General features: G+C 39.2%; 2 protein-coding genes and 1 pseudogene across 4 annotated transcripts in view; 2 read left to right on the top strand and 1 right to left on the bottom strand.

Moving 5' to 3' along the window:
• Nucleotides 1-19,363, top strand: part of LOC145483960 (brevican core protein-like) — a 174,000-nt pseudogene that overhangs the window by 5,462 nt on the left and 149,175 nt on the right. The gene's annotated exons all lie outside the window — the stretch shown is intronic.
• LOC145485409 (Golgi-associated plant pathogenesis-related protein 1-like) lies at nucleotides 2,603-8,249 on the bottom strand. The gene is made up of 4 exons (XM_081464077.1): nucleotides 8,168-8,249; nucleotides 6,346-6,428; nucleotides 5,002-5,248; nucleotides 2,603-4,726 (listed from the first exon to the last, which is right to left on the bottom strand). The coding sequence occupies exons 2-4, from the start codon at nucleotides 6,398-6,400 to the stop codon at nucleotides 4,417-4,419; spliced, it is 612 nt and encodes a 203-aa protein (XP_081320203.1). The 5' UTR covers nucleotides 6,401-6,428; nucleotides 8,168-8,249; the 3' UTR covers nucleotides 2,603-4,416.
• LOC145483957 (stress-induced-phosphoprotein 1-like) lies at nucleotides 9,582-19,252 on the top strand. Of its 2 annotated transcripts, none has more exons than XM_081462538.1 (16): nucleotides 9,582-9,647; nucleotides 9,749-9,958; nucleotides 11,139-11,280; nucleotides 11,387-11,531; nucleotides 11,902-11,981; nucleotides 12,286-12,389; nucleotides 13,052-13,178; nucleotides 13,345-13,447; nucleotides 13,740-13,860; nucleotides 14,371-14,467; nucleotides 15,403-15,527; nucleotides 16,662-16,698; nucleotides 17,266-17,369; nucleotides 17,486-17,587; nucleotides 17,710-17,780; nucleotides 18,465-19,252. In XM_081462538.1, exons 1-16 carry the CDS (start codon nucleotides 9,597-9,599, stop codon nucleotides 18,535-18,537), a joined length of 1,692 nt encoding a protein of 563 aa, XP_081318664.1. In that variant the 5' UTR covers nucleotides 9,582-9,596; the 3' UTR covers nucleotides 18,538-19,252. The 2 variants fall into 2 exon arrangements, with proteins under 2 accessions (XP_081318664.1, XP_081318665.1); XM_081462539.1 differs by having other exon boundaries at nucleotides 9,598-9,647; nucleotides 11,905-11,981; nucleotides 18,465-19,251.

The raw sequence follows: 19,363 nt of genomic DNA, 5'->3' as shown, positions 1-19,363 counted from the left end.
GAGCCTTCCGGGATATCCAGGTATTCCTCCTCTCCCAGGGACTTATCCCTTACGGTATCACAATACGGAGATGAACTAAAAGATCCCTTACAAACATTGTCTTCAAGCTTTGTTGGGTAGTTCCCAGCTGGCTTGTAACGAGCAACAACGAATGTGCAGGTCCAAAGTCCTTTTTTTCCTGTGTATTTACCAATGCCGAGTTCCGTCGAGGCCTTCCACACTACCTGAGTAAAATGCCCAGTGACACCCTGCGACGAATGGTCGCTAAAGTTGAAGTCGCACACTTCATCGTACCTGCAAAAAAATCGACTCGCCCTAATTTTGAAGAAGTGTACAGTGGAGCCCCTCTTTGCGGGCAACCTGTTAATACGGTGATCTCGTTGTTACGGCCACTTTATTCCGACCCCGGCGAACGAAAGTTCAGCCAGTCATATTCTTATTTTAAGAACTCCTTTAATACAGCCACCGCGAGTTGATACGGCCAGAATTTTGTGTCCCGTTGGTAACCGGATTAACAGGGTTCCACTGTATGTGGTGGTAATGAGCACCCCAATAACAAAACCTCCCTATTCCGGCGGATAGTGCACAACATGCTTCCTTCTGCCTAAGGAGATTTTACCTCGGAGGGGGGTTCTCCCCATAATGGCCTATTCCGGGGGGGTCTCCGCTTAAAAGTGTACCTTTTTCAGGTTTTAGGCATATTAAAGGGTAAGGATTTTACAATGTGAGGTGTACGAAAGAGCAGGGAAATCTGTCTTTTAGGTATTCAAAAGGGATTTTGGTTAAAATATTTCGAACAGATGCATCTTACGGTAGTAACATTTAATTTATTAAGTTCTACATCTTTAACTTCATTTTAAGGGTTTAGAAAAGAGATGCAATCTTCTTAAGCAGATATGTGAAAGACGTACCTTTTTTCATTAAAAGGCATACAAAGGGGATACCTTTTCTGCATGACAAATGGTATATAAAAGGGTAAAGGGGTTGGACCTTGAGGCGGTGCCTCCCCGTATAAAACTTTGTAGAGTACATCTCCGGGAATTTTACTTACCATGCTTTCACTGCGTCTTGGACGGTTATACCTTCTGCTGCAGTTGAACACCCATAGAACAGGTTTTCACCCTGCCCCGGACGGGAGTCCTTATCCGAATGCTTTAAATGCCCCTGCTTGAACAATTTGTGCGCGAAATCCTTTGCAGCGTCACTCATTGAATCGTCGAGTGTCATGGGAGGAGCTTCGTGAATACGGCGAAGACCATTGTGCTGGTCCAATGCATCTTGCCTATAATCTGTATGGCAAAGTAATTAAACCCCTGTCCTTTACATTTGTTAACCCACCCCTTAAGACTCTGGACCCTCAAGAAGTCAGAACAAATTTTAACCAGAGAAAAAGTATATCGTTATGAGGGAGGGCCGCTCGAGTTGAGTTAACTTTGGACGATATTTTAGTGAAGATGTGCTTTTTAAGAGGAATTCACATTAAATCGTTGTTTGATCTATGATTTGAAACTAGTTGCGATCTCCGATAAAAACGTCTTCCCAACAAAGATGGAAAAGACTATTTAAACACAAAGATGGAAAAGACTATATAAAGAAAAAAAAAAGAAATAAGCCATTGGGGCTATAAAGATTTTTTGGTATATCTCGCTCATGGGTAAAATAATTGGTCGTGAGTCGATATTGTCCTTCATTCCTGGATCATAGAACCTTTCTCTCTGCACTGAGTCCTTGTACTGTCTTTATAGCACTCAGTTTCACACTTACCTGCCATAACCACGTACATACATAACAGCGCTGACACCAAAACTTTCAATGACGGCATTTCTTTTTTGTTCTCTTAAACTGGCAGAAAAAAAGTATAAACAATAAAAACGCTAAATAACATCAGTAAGCTCACCAGCTTACAAAGTCAACAGGTGCAAAAAAGCGCCTACACAACTAAACATACTTAACACCTGAACTAAACATATTTATAAAGAAGAGGTATTTCTCAGGACTAAGTTTTTAAAAATACCATTAGAAACAAGGAAGCTTGCACACAAACTAGTGAAAAAATTACTTAGAAAAAAAATCCCCTGCTGCTAATCAGAACGAGGACCAGCTAAAATGACCTCAGAGGTTGAAAAAAGGTAACCCTAAAATTATGGTGATCTTTGATAACATGAAAATCCGAGAAATCGTGAAGCAATGATATCGTTGAAACTGCAGAGAAAGTTTTATCAGTGTTTAAGGTACTTTTGTTCTCACGGTTTTGCTTTTTTCTGTTTAGATACCAAGAAACATCAATGTCGCAAAAGAAATTCAAAAAAATGCTAAACAGAGTAGAATTACATTGCAGCATTTTTCGTTGTTGTTTTATAACGGACCCTTTCTTAAGTGAAAACTCAGATTTGTTCTTTAGAGCCCGGCCTCGTAGCAGCCATTACTACTGAACGAAGTAAACGAAAGGACAATTGAGCTTAAGGCAACTTTGATTTTAAAACAAGTAAATCGAAGAGGAAACAATCGAGTGAATATAAAACTAAACCAGGAGCTATGGCTCCTGACTAAACACATTTCATATTGCGCGAGGATCTGTAGACGATGTGTAATTTATTGAACAGAAACTTTGACAGAAACCATTCTCTAAAGGAAGCGTGCTCGTACTTCTTTTGTATTTTTGTTACATTATTAACGCTGCATAATCTAGATTAGAACAAAAAAAAAAAAACCAATGGATCCGTTCAATGAGAAAAACTGATTATATCTATACAGTATAGTCTGTCCGTTCTCATATATAGTGTAGATAAGTTGGTTCACTCACCGATTTTCTGATCTCTGTCTTTTCACGCGGTATCAAGCCCTCACAGTGTAAAAACCCAGTCTAACTTCACCTTAAACTTATATGTCCACCAGCAAGGCAAGAATGTTCATTGGTAGGATTTTTATCAACTTGATGGGGAGTCTAAGAGAGCATGCAGGGGCGGACCCGGGATTTTTCCAGGAGGGGTGGTGGTATGGGACATGTTCCCAAATTGTTGCAATTTGATGAGAATTGGAACCTTATTGTAAACCGTTTCACCAGAGATACTAGCAGTGCCACAAAGTAAAGTAGAAATTACAAGGAGGTACCTGTCCAGAAAGTGTGCCTTTACTTCTGTAGTAATATTTACAACCTTGTTCAATTTTTTTTTTATGTTTTGCTTCTCCAAAGGGGGGGGGGGGGTGGCTACCCACCCAATCAACCCTTCCCTAAATCCACCAATTGAGAGAATGGTGAAATTTCTGATATTTTTAACACAAGCACAAGTCCGTTCTCAAGCCTTCAACTTACTGCCTACTGAAAATGGTGAAAACTAAATACGCACCAAGCCTTGGATAAGCGCCCAATCACAAGGTCCAAAACTTTAACAAGCGCCCGGGGCGCTTAATCGAATGAATACGGTATGCTCCGGGTGGGTGTGCCTGGCTCGCCCACGCGATTCACCAGTTATATTTCTGCGTATGACAGTTGTCAATTTTTTTTAAACACATTTCCCCACGCTCAAAGAAATAATGGGTTGTTAACTCTGCGTGTCAAGATATAGCTTTCATGATTTGATATACATAGAGGTTATTACGTGGCGCCGAGGTATGAATTTTACTTTCGAGTGTTGTGAAAACAATATTTTACGAACGAGTACAGCGAGTGAGTAGAGTTTTGTTTTTAACTCGAGAAATCTATAACTCATATCTTCAAGCCACCGTGTAATTTCCTTTTTGTTATATAGAGGAATCTGTCGCACGCCAGTTTCACTGACTGTTTGCACAAACAACCGTAACAACGAAGATGACGTCATCAACATCCTGACTGGTGAGCTTATGGAATATACGACACTCGTGTCCGGATGTAGTTTCGTATGAATTTAACGAGACAGTGGTTTATTTTTCCAGCAAAGTACTCTTGTCTACATAATAAAATAAATTGCTGTATAGCAGGATTTTTTCCCCAAACAGCGCGCCCTCTCATTGGCAGGTCACATGGCATTTAGCAATAAAACTGCTTACCGTCAAAAGTCTTTGAGCGGGCAACATTACAAAATCTATGACGGGGGAGGGGGAGGGGGGGGTAACAGCGTACTGTTTGATTTCAATTCATGCAATGTTCATAGGTCTCTCTGGTAACCAGTTAATTTTTGAGATTTTCGGAAAACAAAGTTAACTGTTTTTCTCAAGACCAGCGACACAGGAGAGTGAGTCGTAACGTCGCTTTATTGACTTTTCTTTCCTGTTAATTAACAAATACAAACAGCATTGATTTATGGCGGATCTAACCATAAGTCAACACAATTTAGATTTCTGCAGCTCTAGCTGCTCGAACAACCTTTTGCATAGAGCAGAGTCATAGCAAGAGCATTCTATATCGATAACATGTCGCACGCGGGATAAGAAGCCGCCTCACTGGTCGGTCGAACCCTCCGGAGCATCAATGTACTTGTCTCCACCCACAGATTTATCCGCTATCGTGTTGCAATAGGATTCACGGAAAGAACCTTTGGAAACATTGCGTCGAAAGTACCTGGGGCTGTTCACGTTTCCAGCATCTTTGTATCGAGCTACAATATATGTGCAGGTCCGCCGTCCGCTTCTTCCAGTGTATTTGCCGATGCCAAGCTCCGTAGATGCTTTCCAAATTATCTGGGTGAAGTGCCCTAGGCCGCTCTGGTATCTATGCACGTTGAAATTATACTGGCACACCTCATCATACCTGTAGACAAACCAACAAACACTCTTTTATGAATCATGAAACAGAAAAGATTTTACCAATCTTATTAAATCTTAGATCTTACTAAATCTTAACCATCTGGTACTAATCATTACTCTTTCGATGTATGAAGTCACGGGTTGTAAGGGGCCGCCTTAAGCTTGGATAAAGTTAAAACCACGCTTACACTGTTACACGTTTTGGTGGTAATTCAAGAAACTGGAAAGAAAGCAGTTATAAAAGGTTGAAGTCAACAAGATCTATACTGTTCCCCATACCATGATTTTACGGCATCTTGAACACTTCTGGCTTCAGGTACATTTGCAGTCGTCCAACCACTGGCGAGATTTTCTCCCTCGTCCGGGGTGTCAGAATGCTTAAGGTCACCGGAGCAACGGAACCTGTTGAACAGCTGCCGCGCGTACTGGTCAGCACGTGCATTCAAAGAACTGCTGAGCCTCATTGCAGGTGCATCATGAATGGCTCGAAGGCTATTGTGCTGTTCCAGAGCGTCTCGCCTGTAATCTGTAAATTTGATTGTCAGCTGTCACTCAGACGTAAAGGCTACGGGGTCTAGATCACATCAGACACGAGACAAGAGTGCCTCAAAAGTCTTTTTACGATAACTGCAGAAATTCTCTCGCGTTCATTGGCTAATTTTCGTTGTCAATATGCGGATATACACATGAATTTACAACTTATGCGATGCGTCAACGAGCGAGAGCGGACAATTTGACAATTTGTTATCGTAAAAAGCAAATTGACGTCAGTTTTTAATGCGTCTGTGCTATTAAAGTCTGCCCTGTAAAAGTAGTCTGCGGATCCAATCGGCTATCGCCCCGTGGATCCACAGCTACTTTGACAATGTTATGACGAAAATGAAATACATAATCAACAACAGGACAGACGCATGAAAAACTGACGTCAATTCGTTATACTGATAATAACTAGCCAAACATTGGCGGCAACATTCAAGGAATTAGAGGAAAGAGATTTTGGGGTGAGGCATCGGTAATGTCTATATGTTTAGCTCCGGTTTCTTTATCATGGAGCCCGGGGGGGGGGGGGAGCGGGCAGTACTTGCAGAAACGTTGGGTGGGGGTGTGTGCGGCCCACTTCCCAAAACCCTTACCGCATTTATGACCAGAATCTGCGTTTTTTGCTACCCTGCTGATATGACATGACCAAAAATTTGATAGCCTATTTATAACAGTTGTGGCTGACACAGTTGCTCCAAACATAAGTTATGAAGGGCTTTTGCTGACGGTCTTATTGATAATGATGAAAAAAAGAAGCTTCTGCTAAGAAACATACCCAATTCAAGACTAGAGTGCTAAAACCATACCCTATTTATAACCAAAACGGCCAAAATAGATACCCTATTTATGACCAAAACGGCTGAAAAACCCCACCCTTTGGGGACGCACATACCTATATAGCCCATATAAAGGAGTACCCCCCATGGAGTTACTCACAGCGTTGGTACTTCCCCTAGATGAGATGATTACTTTGAAACTTAAGCGTTGGTCTTTTTAAGCTGTGTTTCCTGGGAAAATTCTTTGTGCTTTCTAAATAAACTGTTGCCCGTATAAATTTAGCTATCCAATAGGTACGATACTCACCGGCTACAGCCAGGTAGCAGAATATTGAAAACACCAAAATCCTGAAGGACTTCATGTCTTAGACCTTTATGACGTGAAGATGGCTGAAAAAATAACACTGAAGTTGACAAGGGATCCCTTTTAACAGTATGCCGGACTGGCCTGTATGGCTCTGAAACATGAGTTTAATTTAAGTCAAGAGTTTATGATCTCTTGTTTAAGTGTAATATTTTCAGCACAAGGATTTTATCTCTTCAACCGGCCTTTTCTTTAACGCGAGGGCATCGTTAACTTGCATCAGCAAAAGTATTGATTTTTCTTGGAAGAGCCTCTAATGTTTTTGCCAAATCAAAGATCTTTTCTCGTTCATAAGAGAACACTGGTGCCAACAGGGGAAAAAAATCGAGAGACAAGAAACGCAAATTGGATTCCAAGTATACTGTAAAAAAAGTTAACCTGGCATGTGAAAAGAAATGCTGACTGAATTTACGAGACCGAATTTATAGTTTAACAGATCATTTTAAAATATAGATTTTTTTCATTTTTAGCACAATAGTCATCTCGTTTCATAAGTCAGGGTGGCACAGTGTAAAAATTAAACTATCTTTTCCTCCGAGGCTAATTTTATTGTTCCAACTCACCCAACGCACCGGCAAGACCTTTTTAAACATTGATCGATGCAGTTAATTATGTTTGTAGATACTTTTTACGGTTGATGAATTTGTTTGTTTATTGCTACAGTTCCCGTGATTGCCCATGTTCTAGCTTGCTTTGTTTCTAATTATAAATGATTCAAATTACAAAGAAAGCTAATAAAAATGTTATAAATAAGAAAGTAATTTAGTTTCCTTCGTTTTAATGTAGAACTGAAACAGACAGAGGTTTCACTGCGCATTGAACACACTTCGATTTTTTTAGAAAAAGGTTATTGATTCTTCGGGGGCCGAAATTTTATGTGGTCAAATTTAATTTGAAGCTGTCAAAAGCCTCTTTGCTTACTATTTGAGTTTTTAGAATAGACTTTTTTGGATTGTTGTTTGCTTCAATTTGTCACTGAATTACCACTTAAATAACTATCAACCTGATGGATTTCAGATAACCCAGAAAGAGGAAATTATTTTTAGTTTTGAAATTGGTAACAAGAGGTGAACCATCATGGCGGACGACCATCAGTTTTAAAAAGAATTGAAGTAAGCTCCCTTTTCATAGGTTTTTTTTCATAGCCAGGCTGATTCAAAAACGAAGTAACAATTTAACTCACATTTCTCTTGAATTAATCGGATTCCATTCTCGTCAGAAAGTAAACCAGTTTTGAAGTGAAAATTTACAAAAGGCATTTGTTAGAAAATTACAACGAGGTACTTTTGAAGGTCAACTGAAGTCCTCGAGTTACGTTTTGAACAAAAAAGGTTCAAATTCCTTATGAAGTTTACAAGAACACTTTGGCCTTTAACTGTGTAACCGCTAATAAGCCGAACAGAATAAATTTTAAGTTGGTTTTCGCCGAGATTACCGAGTAACTATTTGACTACTGAAACGTCAAACATTTGAGAAAACAATTGCTAACCACTGCTTTATAAAGACTTTTGTCTGTTAAAAGGGTATTCTAATGCAAAGCTTTCTTCTCTTATTCAAATAAACTTTAGTAGAGACATGCAGAGGAACCGAATGAATAGGAACACAGGATAATAGAGTCCATGGACCCTTGGGTAATGCTGACGAAAATGAAGCTAGTAAGTAAAGGGCCAAGCCATGCTAGCTCGCAGAGTTTTATTTAGTTAACTTGTTTTAACTGTTAACGTTAATAATATAGCGAAGCTTTCTAGTAATGATCAACACTTACCCGATGAATAGAGCTTCCACTTGTAGTTTGACGGAGTCAATTTGGCGCGATCTGTGAAAGTCCACTCTTTCTTCCAGGGTTTTATTGTCCCAACCTGCCTTGCCCACCAGCAACGGACCTTTTTTAATTAGGTTTTTTACTAGGTTTCTGTTACGGTTGTCAAGTTTCTTTAGATTCAGTTCTGACTCTAGTAATTTCATTTGTTTTGCTAATTATAAATACGTCAAATAACAATGAAAAAACTAATCACACGTGTCGGTTAATTTTGTTTCTTTTGCTACATCTAAAATAAAAACAGTACTTGCTTTACTTTGTTCCAAAATAACAACAGCAACAAGCTCTACAGGCCAAAGAATATATATAAAGCAATCGTATTTATTTTGGCCACGTTGAAATCAGTCATGTTCCGTTTTTAAACAGCCTTTTTGTTGAATTTTGTAGGGAACTGAAAACGTTTCTTTTTCATTTTAAGTTTAAAAAAAACGTTAAACTAAAAATTTCATTGTTGTAAACATCTGAGAGTTGGTATTTATTTAATGATCATTTCACTGCTAATTAACGAGAACTAAAAAAAAAGACAATTCACGCTAATGATTTTAAGGTCATTCAGTAGGTGGAGTTGTTGCTTCTGGTTGTTTAACAACTTCTTATTATTTTCTCTTTTTGCATTTTGAAAGTCATTTTTCCACAGAGCCACAATATACATTGGAATGAAATAATAATTAAGTAATATTTCAATTACCGGGATCGGCTAAAAACGAAAACTGGCGGAATTTGTTAGTATTGCAGTTTATCGGTTCTGTTAAGTCAAAACACAAAGACTTACTTAGCAAGGCGGGTCACTCATGGGAAGTTGTGGGGGTACAAGTCCCTACTGAATTAACCTTTCAGGGGCGGATTCAGGATTTTTTAAGTCGGGGTGAAGATGGTACCCTTACGTTTTAGAATCAATGGGGTATGTCCCAAAACTGTTTCAATTTGAGAATTGGGATCTAATTTAAAACTGTTACATCACCAGCCAGCCATGCCACAAAATACAAATAACATTGTTGTAACTGTCGGGAGTGTTTCCCTTCATTTCTCCTATAATGTTCACAATTTATGTCAATTTTTTTATTTTTTGCTTCTTCTAAAGGAGCGGGGACTGGCTAGTCACCCAATCTCTCTCCTGCCCTTCACCGTCACGGCGACATGCATAAAAATAAGGAGAGTCTGTAGAGTGTTCAGCTGGTAACCAGTTCAGGAATGGCTGACACTTAAACTGACAGCTGAGAAGACAAGCTTTCAGATTCCGCCTGTCTTGGAGGGGCAGGGGGTTTGTAGACAGAAGACAAGTCACTGGACAGTGGCTTGTCCATATTCTAGGCATTCCGGAAACAACACCGCCCTAGAACCCAGATCCCCAAACCTTTAAAATTTCCTAGTACGCATGTTCAGTAAACACGTGCAGAGCAAAATGGCGGATGGAGATGCAGCGAAAGTAATTGCATTTTTATACCAGTTTCATTTCTTACATTATCGTCAGATTTAAATGAGATTTTTAAGGATAATATAAAAAATAACAATGTAACTATATCGCAGGCCACTCAATTCAAGGACAAGGGAAATGCATTTCTTCAAGCTGGTGATATCGCCAAGGCCATTGAGTCCTACACAGAGGCCATTACACTTGATCCGTCAAATCACGTCTTTTACAGCAATCGATCGGCAGCATATGCCAAGGATCAGAAATACGAACAGGCCTTAACTGATGCTAAAAAGTGTGTGGAATTAAAGCCGGATTGGGGAAAGGTTTGACTTTAAACATGTCCTATTGACTATGCAATGTGTCAAATTTGTACATGTACAAGAGACTTTGTAAAAGGTGATATAGTTTTACTGTAGTGTATACGTAATTTTACATTTAATCGCATCTATAACAAAATTCTCAAATCGTGATTGGCTCTCCACACACTTATTTGTTACCTAATCAGCACACGAACCACATGGGTGTCCAATTACAGGTATCCCATTTGAACTTTTGTAATTGGATGCCTGTACTTGGACACCTACCTGATTTGCACATCAATTAAGGGTACTTGAATGGCTTCCTTTGCAATGTTTCCTACAGTTTTCAAAACTTATGCAAAGCCCTACAGACGTTTTCGTTCAAATGAAGTTCTCAAAAGACATTTTTCATTCTGAAATTATTTGTTACAGATACAGTTAATTAGTAATTGCACCTTGTGCCATACAATTCAGGGAGTAATTGTGCTAGTGATTTCAAACTGGCCTCGCGCTTAGCGCTCATCCGATTTTTAAATTACTCGCATGATTTATCCCTAAATTGTACTCCACTTGGTCCAGTTATTATTATTAATTACTAATCCACTAAATTGCCCAGTACGGTATTTATGAAATGATTTAAACTTTGTTTTTTAACATTGATATTAAAGCGTGCTTACCAAATTCAAAATTATTAAGACATAATAAATTGTTATCTTTTGTCAAATTTAATAATAGGTAAGAATGATTATTAAGGTCAAGTTTTGGGATCAGATTACATGTTACCAGCATTATATATCAAGGGGTATATGTGCCCCTTTATTCTCTCTGCACTCAATATTGTGACTGGGGCAGGATGTCGGGAATGGGCCAAAAATATTGGCGGGATGTGTAATTGAAAAAACTTATGTTGGATCCTCTAAAGAGAGGTTTGACTGCATCTTAGCACACTCTGAACTGCATAGACCTACAGAGAAGTGACATCATCATCATCATCATTGTCATCGTCATCGTCGTCATCGTCATCATCATCATAGTCATCATGACTATTGTCATCATCATCGTCTAGGCCTTCTACTCACTTGCGACGTAATGATAAAGTTAGATCTCAGATTTTTTTGGGAGTGGGTCTGCAATTGAGTGCGGAAAGAAAGACAGCTTAGATAGATCCAGCTTCTCATTTACTAAATTCTGTTGACTTTTTAAGGGCTATTCAAGACTTGGCGCAGCATTGTCATTTCTGAAGCGCTACAATGAGGCAGAAAAGGCATATTCCAAAGGACTCCAGCTGGACCCCAATAATGCTCAGCTGAAAAGTGGTCTAGAAGAAGCCAGAGCTCAAGCACAGCGTGAGTACTTTAAAGATATGTTAATGTGTATTTATCTCAGCATGACTAGAGTGCTCTGTAATGGATAAGCATAATTAACTTGGTTTTACTTTTTGACAATTTACAGGTAGTAATCCCATGATGAGCCCGTTTTCCATGCCTGACTTGTATGTCCGCCTTGCTATGAACCCTAAGACCAAAGCTTTTCTGGATCAACCAGACTACAGAGCTGCTATTGAACAGCTTAGACTTAACCCACAGTTACTTCAAACGTGAGTTAGATTCCGTAGTTGTACAGCAAAACTGGTCAAGCACTCCTTCTACAGGAAATACAGGGGATGTTTGTTGTTAGAAATTTAATTTTATTATTGTTTTAGAAATGTCCACACTTAGGCTTGAAGTAATGACATCTCAATTTTGACCTACTGTCATTTTCTCCTTGTTTCTCTTTAGTTGTCAGTTGCTTTACTTTTCAACCTCCTAAGAATTCCTTTGGTACTCTGAGCAAAAAGGAATTATGAAAGTATTAATGTCACAATCATGGAGACTATCTCTTGAAGCTTAATGTTATACAAACCAATCAACTGAGTTTTCACTATCATCTGTTCATTTGGCTCCTAATCTCTATAAATTTATTTTTAGCAGTCATCTCCAAGATCCCAGAATCATGCAAACAGTGGCAGTGTTGCTTGGCATTGACACAGATGTTGCAGACAGTGAAGGCAAGTGCAATTAAAACCAAATCAAGTTGCAGTGTATATTGCTTTACACACAGTAATTTGATTGCCCATGAGAAAAATTTGTAAGACTTATAGGGTTAGAAACACTTTTGTCATGAAGCATAGTTCTAATTATATATAGTTTCGATATTCCATCATATTGTATTATATTTTTAGATTTTATCTTAAGTAAGATACATATTTGTAATTTTAAAGAGTTGTAAAGTACATGTCACAATTCAGCCACTTTGGGGGCGGCAATGATTTTACTTAATAATAAAGTTATCTATCTATCTTTTCATTACAGAGCCTGCTCCTTCAACCTCAGAAGAGAAACCAGCCAGTGAACCAATGGAGACTGACAAGCCTGAACCTGAGCCAGAACCTGAAGTGGATGCTTCTGTTGAAAAGGTTTGTGTATCATTAACATTGTGGGTTTTCCATTCATCCAAAATTTTGAAGATTTGTTCGGAGCGAAATTGAATTTTACAGTCCGACCAGGAAGGTGTCTGGAAAACACTCTCTTGTTTATTTCGTTGTTCTTTCTTTTGCTGATTTTGCTGGAGTTTCCACTGAAAGTTCCCATTTATTAAGTCATGTGAAATGCATTCTCAGATAGAAATCTTACCAGATTACTTGTTTTGACTACTACTTTGCAATACACTGTGGAAGCAGAGATGACAGCCTAAAAAAATTGAACCTGGGAGATTGCCAATTTGACCTCTTTAACCGTAAAACAAAGTTGTTCAAAGTAGAGCTCTGCCAGTTCAATCACAAAATGCCAAAAATGTGCCAAAATATGTATAAAAAGTGTATTTTGTGTGCTTGCCTTATCATATTGTCTGAGAAATACTGGTGACCCATTTAGAAGACTGGGATATCAGTCCGTATCTGGGAGACTCACAGATAATCCAGGAAGCAAAATATTCTGCTTTGCCATTGGTACTGGCAAAGTCATTTCAGCCGGTTTTCTGGGATGGCACATACATTTGTACTGATTGAAATGGAATTTATACATTAGGCCTTAATGTGGATATTGTTCTCATTGTTCCAATGGTTAAATTGTTCTGCAGTCCCTAGAAGAGAAAGAGCTGGGAAATGCTGCCTATAAAAAGAGAGACTTTGAGACTGCCCTTGCACACTATGCAAAGGCCATTGAACTAGATCCTACAAATGTCAGCTTTCTAACCAACAGGGCAGGTTAGTAAGAATGCAATTAATATAAAAAGGTCCCGAAAATTGGTCTGAAAATGGTCCCTAAAAGTTGTCCCAAAAGTTTGTCCCTAGAATTTGTCCGAAACAGTTGTCCCTATTACTGCAACTCAAAGTTTGGTGGAAACATTGAAGAGCACTGCCTTGTTTTCAGCTGTCTATTTTGAACAAGGGAAGTATGATGACTGTATTGAAGAGTGCAAGAAGGCAATCACGTTAGGCAGGGAGCAAATGGCAGGATTCAAAATAATTGGAAAGTAAGTAGTGGAATTAATGTGATTAAATTATATTTTAGTTTTAATCTTGGTGATTGCATTTCTAAAAATAACTAGGTTTCTTTGCATGTCATGTGAAGTGAACAAAAATTGCCATATTGATAATTAAAGAAGCCATTTTGTTTATTACCATATGGCAATGGCACCGCAAAAATTTTTTTCACAGGATGTCTTAACTATTTTGAAGCATTTGTTCTAAGAATTGTGCTCTATGGTGCTGTGAAAGCTAAAGTTGATTTCTCTGATCTGCATTGCATTTTGTGCATTTTTACAGAGCCTATGCCAGAATAGGAAATGCTTATAGTAAGCAAGGAAAGCTCAAAGAGGCAATTGATGCCTACAATAGCTCTTTAGTTGAGTACAGAGCACCTGATGTCTTACAGAAAGTCCAGGAGGTAGGTTGTGGTCACAATAGATAGGGTTGGATCTTGGGCTGACTTGCAGTTTCTAGCTCTGTAGGTTTCAAAATGACAAATGCTTGTTTTTTGTGTTCTGTCAGAGAGGGATGTCTGCATAGCCCCACGCAGTGTCTATAATTTTTAAGAAATAGAAAACAAGTATGGTGTTTCTATAGCATTATAGAAACATGAATGGAAGTTTGGGAGAATGAGAAATGCTGTAGGAACGCAAGTTGACAGGCGAATGTTTCCATAGCATTTTTGAGTTCTCTAAAACTTCCATGAGTGTTTCAATCTATAACTGGATAGAAACAAGGAGAGCATGTTTTCAAAGTCTTTTAGAAAATTCCTAGAAAAAGAAAACAACTTGTTTATTTTGATCATCACAATGTAAAATTTAATTCCCTTTGCTCACGCCATCGTGACATCAGCAGCTCGTGCTACTTCTTACTTCCTATGGGAATAAGAACAGGAAAGTTGTGTTTGAAGAATTGTTTGGTTATATAGGCAGAGAAAGCAGTGAAAGAGCAAGAAAGATTGGCCTACATTGACCCAGCAAAGGCAGAGGAAGAAAAAGAAAAAGGAAACAACTTATTTAAGAAAGGTAAGTTAATAGGCTACATACATTATAATTCAATAATGTATCTGTGATAAATAATGCTAATAGGACTGAGTGGATTCCAGTTCGGTCTGTAATCATATGAGTGATTAACAGAATCGGACGGCCGGGAAGCGGGAGTCCGATTTGTTAATCATGAGTATGATTACAGACTGAATTAGACGACATGATGTCCTGTTACCAATTAATCAAAACTATGACAAAATTCGAGAAACTAACAAACCATCGATTGAGTGCTGAACAATTTTAAAATGTCGTTATGAATGCTGAAAAACCCAGCAGTTTACTCGACAAAGTGCACCACAGCAGCGTGTGCAAAATTACGCATACTGTCCAGTTACAAGCATAACATGTACACTGTCCAATTAATGCTCAAATCGGGCTGCTGATAGCCGATCACGTTTGAGAATTTTGTTATAGTTTTGATTAAGGCTGTTATCTTTATTCAGCAGTTTCTGTTATTCAAGGCCTATTAGCCTCCATGGCTGTCAATAAGGGCTGTAACCCATAGCACCTGTCACGGCTGAGCATGCTTGATGGGCCCATGATGGTACAGCTGGAATGGCCTGTAATTGATACAATTCACCCATAAAGTAACAAGTTTGTTAGGGGTGTGAAGATCAAGGCTACAGAGAAGTCAAAACTTAATGACAGCCCTGGCCTCGGGAAGTTGACTACATGCATTGCAGGTCTACGATTCTATGAACATTGGAGGGCTTGACTTTAAGGAAAAAACCTCAGGGCTAGCTGGCCCCTAGGTTTTCAGATTTAGTCACCAGAAAAAAAGTTTCAATCAGTGAAAAGCATGGAAAGTTAGTCGCCAGGGAAAAAAAATTGGTTGCATTGGCGACCCCAGTGGTCACAATGTGGAGCTCTACATTGGAAATCATGTTCTTACCTGCAGTTTGCCTGTATTGCAGGGGATTTCCCTGAGGCACTCAAGCATTACAAGGAGGCCATCAAAAGAGATCCCAATAATGCAAAACTGTACAGCAATCGGGCAGCTTGTTATCAAAAGTTGGCGGCATTCAACTTAGCTTTAGAGGTACAGTATCAAGATATTAATACTGTAAGTTGTAATACAATGAAATGCTCTAGATCCCACCACCAGCAAACAAGCGAACCATCAGTCGTAATATTACAGTTTCTGGACTAAGATGGAAGGAATGAGTGAGGTCTTTGTGGCTCCAAATGAAGTGCTCTCAAACTTCCCATAAGTGGAGTGTGACCCCACTGGGACAAGAAGTGTCCCCTTTAGGTGTCTTATTATGGGAGAATAAAAGTATGCTCTTTATAGGGGAATCCTTGTTTACAATATTTGCCTCATTAGCATAAGCAATTTAGTTTCTGATAGAGCTACAAATAAATCAGTTCTGAATATTGAAAGGTCATAGTAAGATTAACTCTGCCAATGAATATGAGCCTGATTTTTGTTCAACACGGGTTTAAAAACTCAAAATTTTACAAAGAATGTATGAGCTCTTTAACGCTTTTGCCACCCAGAAATTTTGCAGTTTTTGAAAGACAATATCTCCTGGAATATTACACCCAAAGAGCTAAACATTTCACCATGTATTAAGTTTCACTAGCTCTTTAGCTGCCTGGAATCAATTCATATCTAACATGTTTCCTTCTGTATGCAAAGCGGTATGCAAAATGAGCAAAAATGTAAACAATGACGTCAGTGTGAATCCCCTTATTGTCTGTGTGTCGCCGGCAGCATGATTGTCTCCTTACAGGAGGTTCAAACGTGTCTCATGGACAGTAAAATGTGGCTGTATTACAAAAATGCCTGTAAGGCGGGGTTCTACTGCATCACAGTGCAGTGAAGGCTAAGAGGACTTGAATGCTACAGGCTCCCACATGCAGGGACTGAATGAACCTGGTGGCTGATCAGTGATGCTATGTGTACACCGGGAGCTTAGATTTTCAGTCTGAAAATGTAAGAAAAATTGTTTGAAAAGAGAGTTGAGTTTTACAAGCAACACTTGGCATATACAGTAAAACCTTGGCTTAAGATTACCTGGTTAATACATTCACCTCGTTATTATGGCCAGCCTTTCTTGTCCCAGTGAATGCCATGAGTACATTTTCTTATAAGAAAACCCCGTTAATCGATGTGTTAATTATTAGTTATATTTTATTTTTCATCTTTAATTTTAATTTTGCTCCATTTTAGGACTGTGACATGTGTATCAAATTGGACCCCACATTTGGTTAGTTTGCCATAATTTTCATTTACCCATGTCTGTTACTGAATTTTTAGCGCAATTAATTCTTTGATGAAAAACTACAAGTGCGGTTTTTTGGCAGTATTATTTGTGGGAGTGCTTGGAAGAGATTCCAGTTTTTATTATACAATCCAACTACAGAACAAGGTCTCTGAAAATTGTCATTTAATCAAGGTGAATGCGAAACTTTAAAACTTGGTGAAACCGGCTTTCAAAGTGAATGGTACCGTATGTTTAAAGCAGAGCCAAACAGACTCACAAGTAGTTGCAAGAAGCCGCAAGTTGAACTTGCATAGATACTTGTGTTGGGTTACCAAACAGACTCGCAAGTTTCCTCGCAAGTACATACAAGTCACCAAAAAACCATTTCAAGGCTCTCGAGGCTGTATTTCATTGGCTAATAGATTTTTATGCTTTCTTCTTTCTCTGGCCTCAGTCTTAGTTTCTCGGCTATTCGCCGGCTGGCTACTTCTACCTTTTTAAGCTGTGAAACACTGCTCTTGCGGGAAAAGCTTGCTTCATTTTGATTTAATTCTGTTTTATTGCAAATAGTCAAAGGTTATACAAGGAAAGGCGGTGCCTTGTTTGCGATGAAGAGATTCACAGATGCTCAGAAAACCTATCAGAAAGCTCTGGAGCTGGATCCCGCAAACAAGGTAAAAGCTTATTTTTAGTTCCTCATGCTTGCACCTTAGTACCTCTTATAATCTCTTATACCTTTTATAATGTCTTATACCTCTCATAATGTCTTATACCCTTTTTCAATTTCCAGGAAGCCACTGAAGGTAAAAGAGCATGTTTCATGGCGATGTCTGAACAGCCAACAGACCCTGAGGAAATCAGAGCGCGGGCGAATGCTGATCCCGAAATACAGGTATAATGAACTGACGTGACAATAATAATTAAAAAAAGACTTTTTATGAACTGTGCTAACTTTATATTATTGAAACTTCATCAACGGTAAACATAACAATTCTTTGTTTGTTGTTCGAACAGGAGATTCTTACAGACCCAGCAATGAAAATTATACTCGATCAAATGCAGGAAGACCCCAAAGCCGCTCAGGAGTGAGTATTTGAATGGTTACTGCACCGCAGGGGTTTTGATAAGCGCAATCTTCTGCAGGATATGAAAGTCTTGGTCAGTATATAGGTTTCATTTGGATGGTCAGCCACAAGACTTTCATCCACAGACTTGAAAATTAGGACCACGTAGCAAACAGAGCCTCTTGAAACATTTCCTCGATGGCTTTACGTATATGACCCGGGTTGGGGGAGGGAGGGGGGAGGGGGACGGGGGAGGGGGACTCCCATATAGAAAGAACGGGGGTGCTCGTTGTACTTTTTAGGGGTTAAAAGAGCTGTTTTGGTACCTCACTGTGTGTCCAGCCTCAAAAGGTCCACAGCGTGAGCTTTTGATGTGCCCTTTACGGTATCGAGCCGAAAAACTATGACACGAGATAATGTGTTGTTTTAGAATCGGTACCTCTTTGAGGTGAAAAACATTTCAAGCCCCGCCCAAAAAACAGGATCTTGGTACCTCTTAGGGATTCTTTTCAAATTTCCGACGAGCACCCCCCGTCCTTTCTTATATGGAAGTTCCCGCGGGGGGTATTTAAATGGTTTGCTCCATATTGCCGTTTCTTTTCTCCTTGGTATCTGTCGTTCTTCTCTTCAAAACGCGAGGAGTTTGCACAATTTTTTTTTTATGTACTTTTCCTAATTAATTATTTTTGGTTTTGTTTCTTTTAGACATCTGAAAAATCCCGAAATTCGAAGCAGAATACAGAAGCTCTACGAGGCAGGAATCTTGCAGATTCGCTAAGCAAGTCACTTCATAGATACCGTTATGACAGTGAAGACACTTCAAGGAACTGTCTCCGCACAAAGGCTGTGTCTTTAACCATATCTGACCTAGAGTGATAAACAGACAACTTAATTACTCTTTACAACAATACCAATAAACTGTCAACAACTACGTGTCTAAAGTAAGAGAATGTAGCCCTTATAAAATAAACTTTGCGAAGTTTTTTGCCTGCTTTTCTCGCTCGATTGCGTTTGTAGCGCGATTGACTTTTTAACATAGTTTGAAAGCGGCGGAGATAATTTTCGTTTCGTTTTTGTTTTAGGGCAATAATGGTTTTCCTCGCCTTAAACGGTTTTACTGTAGGAGATTTTCCCGAGGCGACGTGTTATACTGTGCAACCGCGGAATACGAATTACAAACCTTGTGGAACGGGCTGAAGTTTTTCGTTGTTTGGGCGGTCCCTAGCATGACCAGCCAAATAACTGGTGGCGAGACGGCTCAGTAATGGACATGGTGTATGATAAAAAGAATTCAGATCCAATCTAAGGTTGTGAATCTAAGGTTGCACTATTAATAAAAAGTGGTTCTCTGTGATGCGCTTATGTGACTAGTGCGGTCGTTAAGTTTAACGTGTGTTGGCTCTGGCGTTAGAAAACAACGTTAAAAGCGGCTTGTGAACAATTTAAACCTACAGCTTGTGGTAGTGGGAATAGTCTGGCTTGTCATTAAATGCTTCTTCAAGTTGCTCTCGTTGTCTTTTGTTTCTCTTTATGCGCGACAAGAAACTTGTGTCTCTAGAGAGGAGCACGAGTGAAGCGAGGGGCGGGGGTGGCGGGGAGTAGAG

This window comes from Orbicella franksi, chromosome 4 (assembly GCF_964199315.1).
Source record: "Orbicella franksi chromosome 4, jaOrbFran1.1, whole genome shotgun sequence".
Taxonomy (NCBI): Eukaryota; Metazoa; Cnidaria; class Anthozoa; order Scleractinia; family Merulinidae; genus Orbicella; species Orbicella franksi.
This window is presented reverse-complemented; position numbering and strand designations above follow the sequence as displayed.

Excerpts from the sequence above, each read along its gene's own strand:
- LOC145485409 (XM_081464077.1), bottom strand. The coding sequence starts at position 6,400 with ATGAAGTCCTTCAGGATTTTGGTGTTTTCAATATTCTGCTACCTGGCT. Across the intron at positions 5,249-6,345 it reads CTGCTACCTGGCTGTAGCCG|ATTACAGGCGAGACGCTCTG; the intron begins GTGAGTATCGTA and ends TCAAATTTACAG. Across the intron at positions 4,727-5,001 it reads CAAGATGCCGTAAAATCATG|GTATGATGAGGTGTGCCAGT; the intron begins GTATGGGGAACA and ends GTTTGTCTACAG.
- LOC145483957 (XM_081462538.1), top strand. The coding sequence starts at position 9,597 with ATGTTCAGTAAACACGTGCAGAGCAAAATGGCGGATGGAGATGCAGCG. Across the intron at positions 9,959-11,138 it reads TAAAGCCGGATTGGGGAAAG|GGCTATTCAAGACTTGGCGC; the intron begins GTTTGACTTTAA and ends TGACTTTTTAAG. Across the intron at positions 17,370-17,485 it reads AGCTGGATCCCGCAAACAAG|GAAGCCACTGAAGGTAAAAG; the intron begins GTAAAAGCTTAT and ends TTCAATTTCCAG.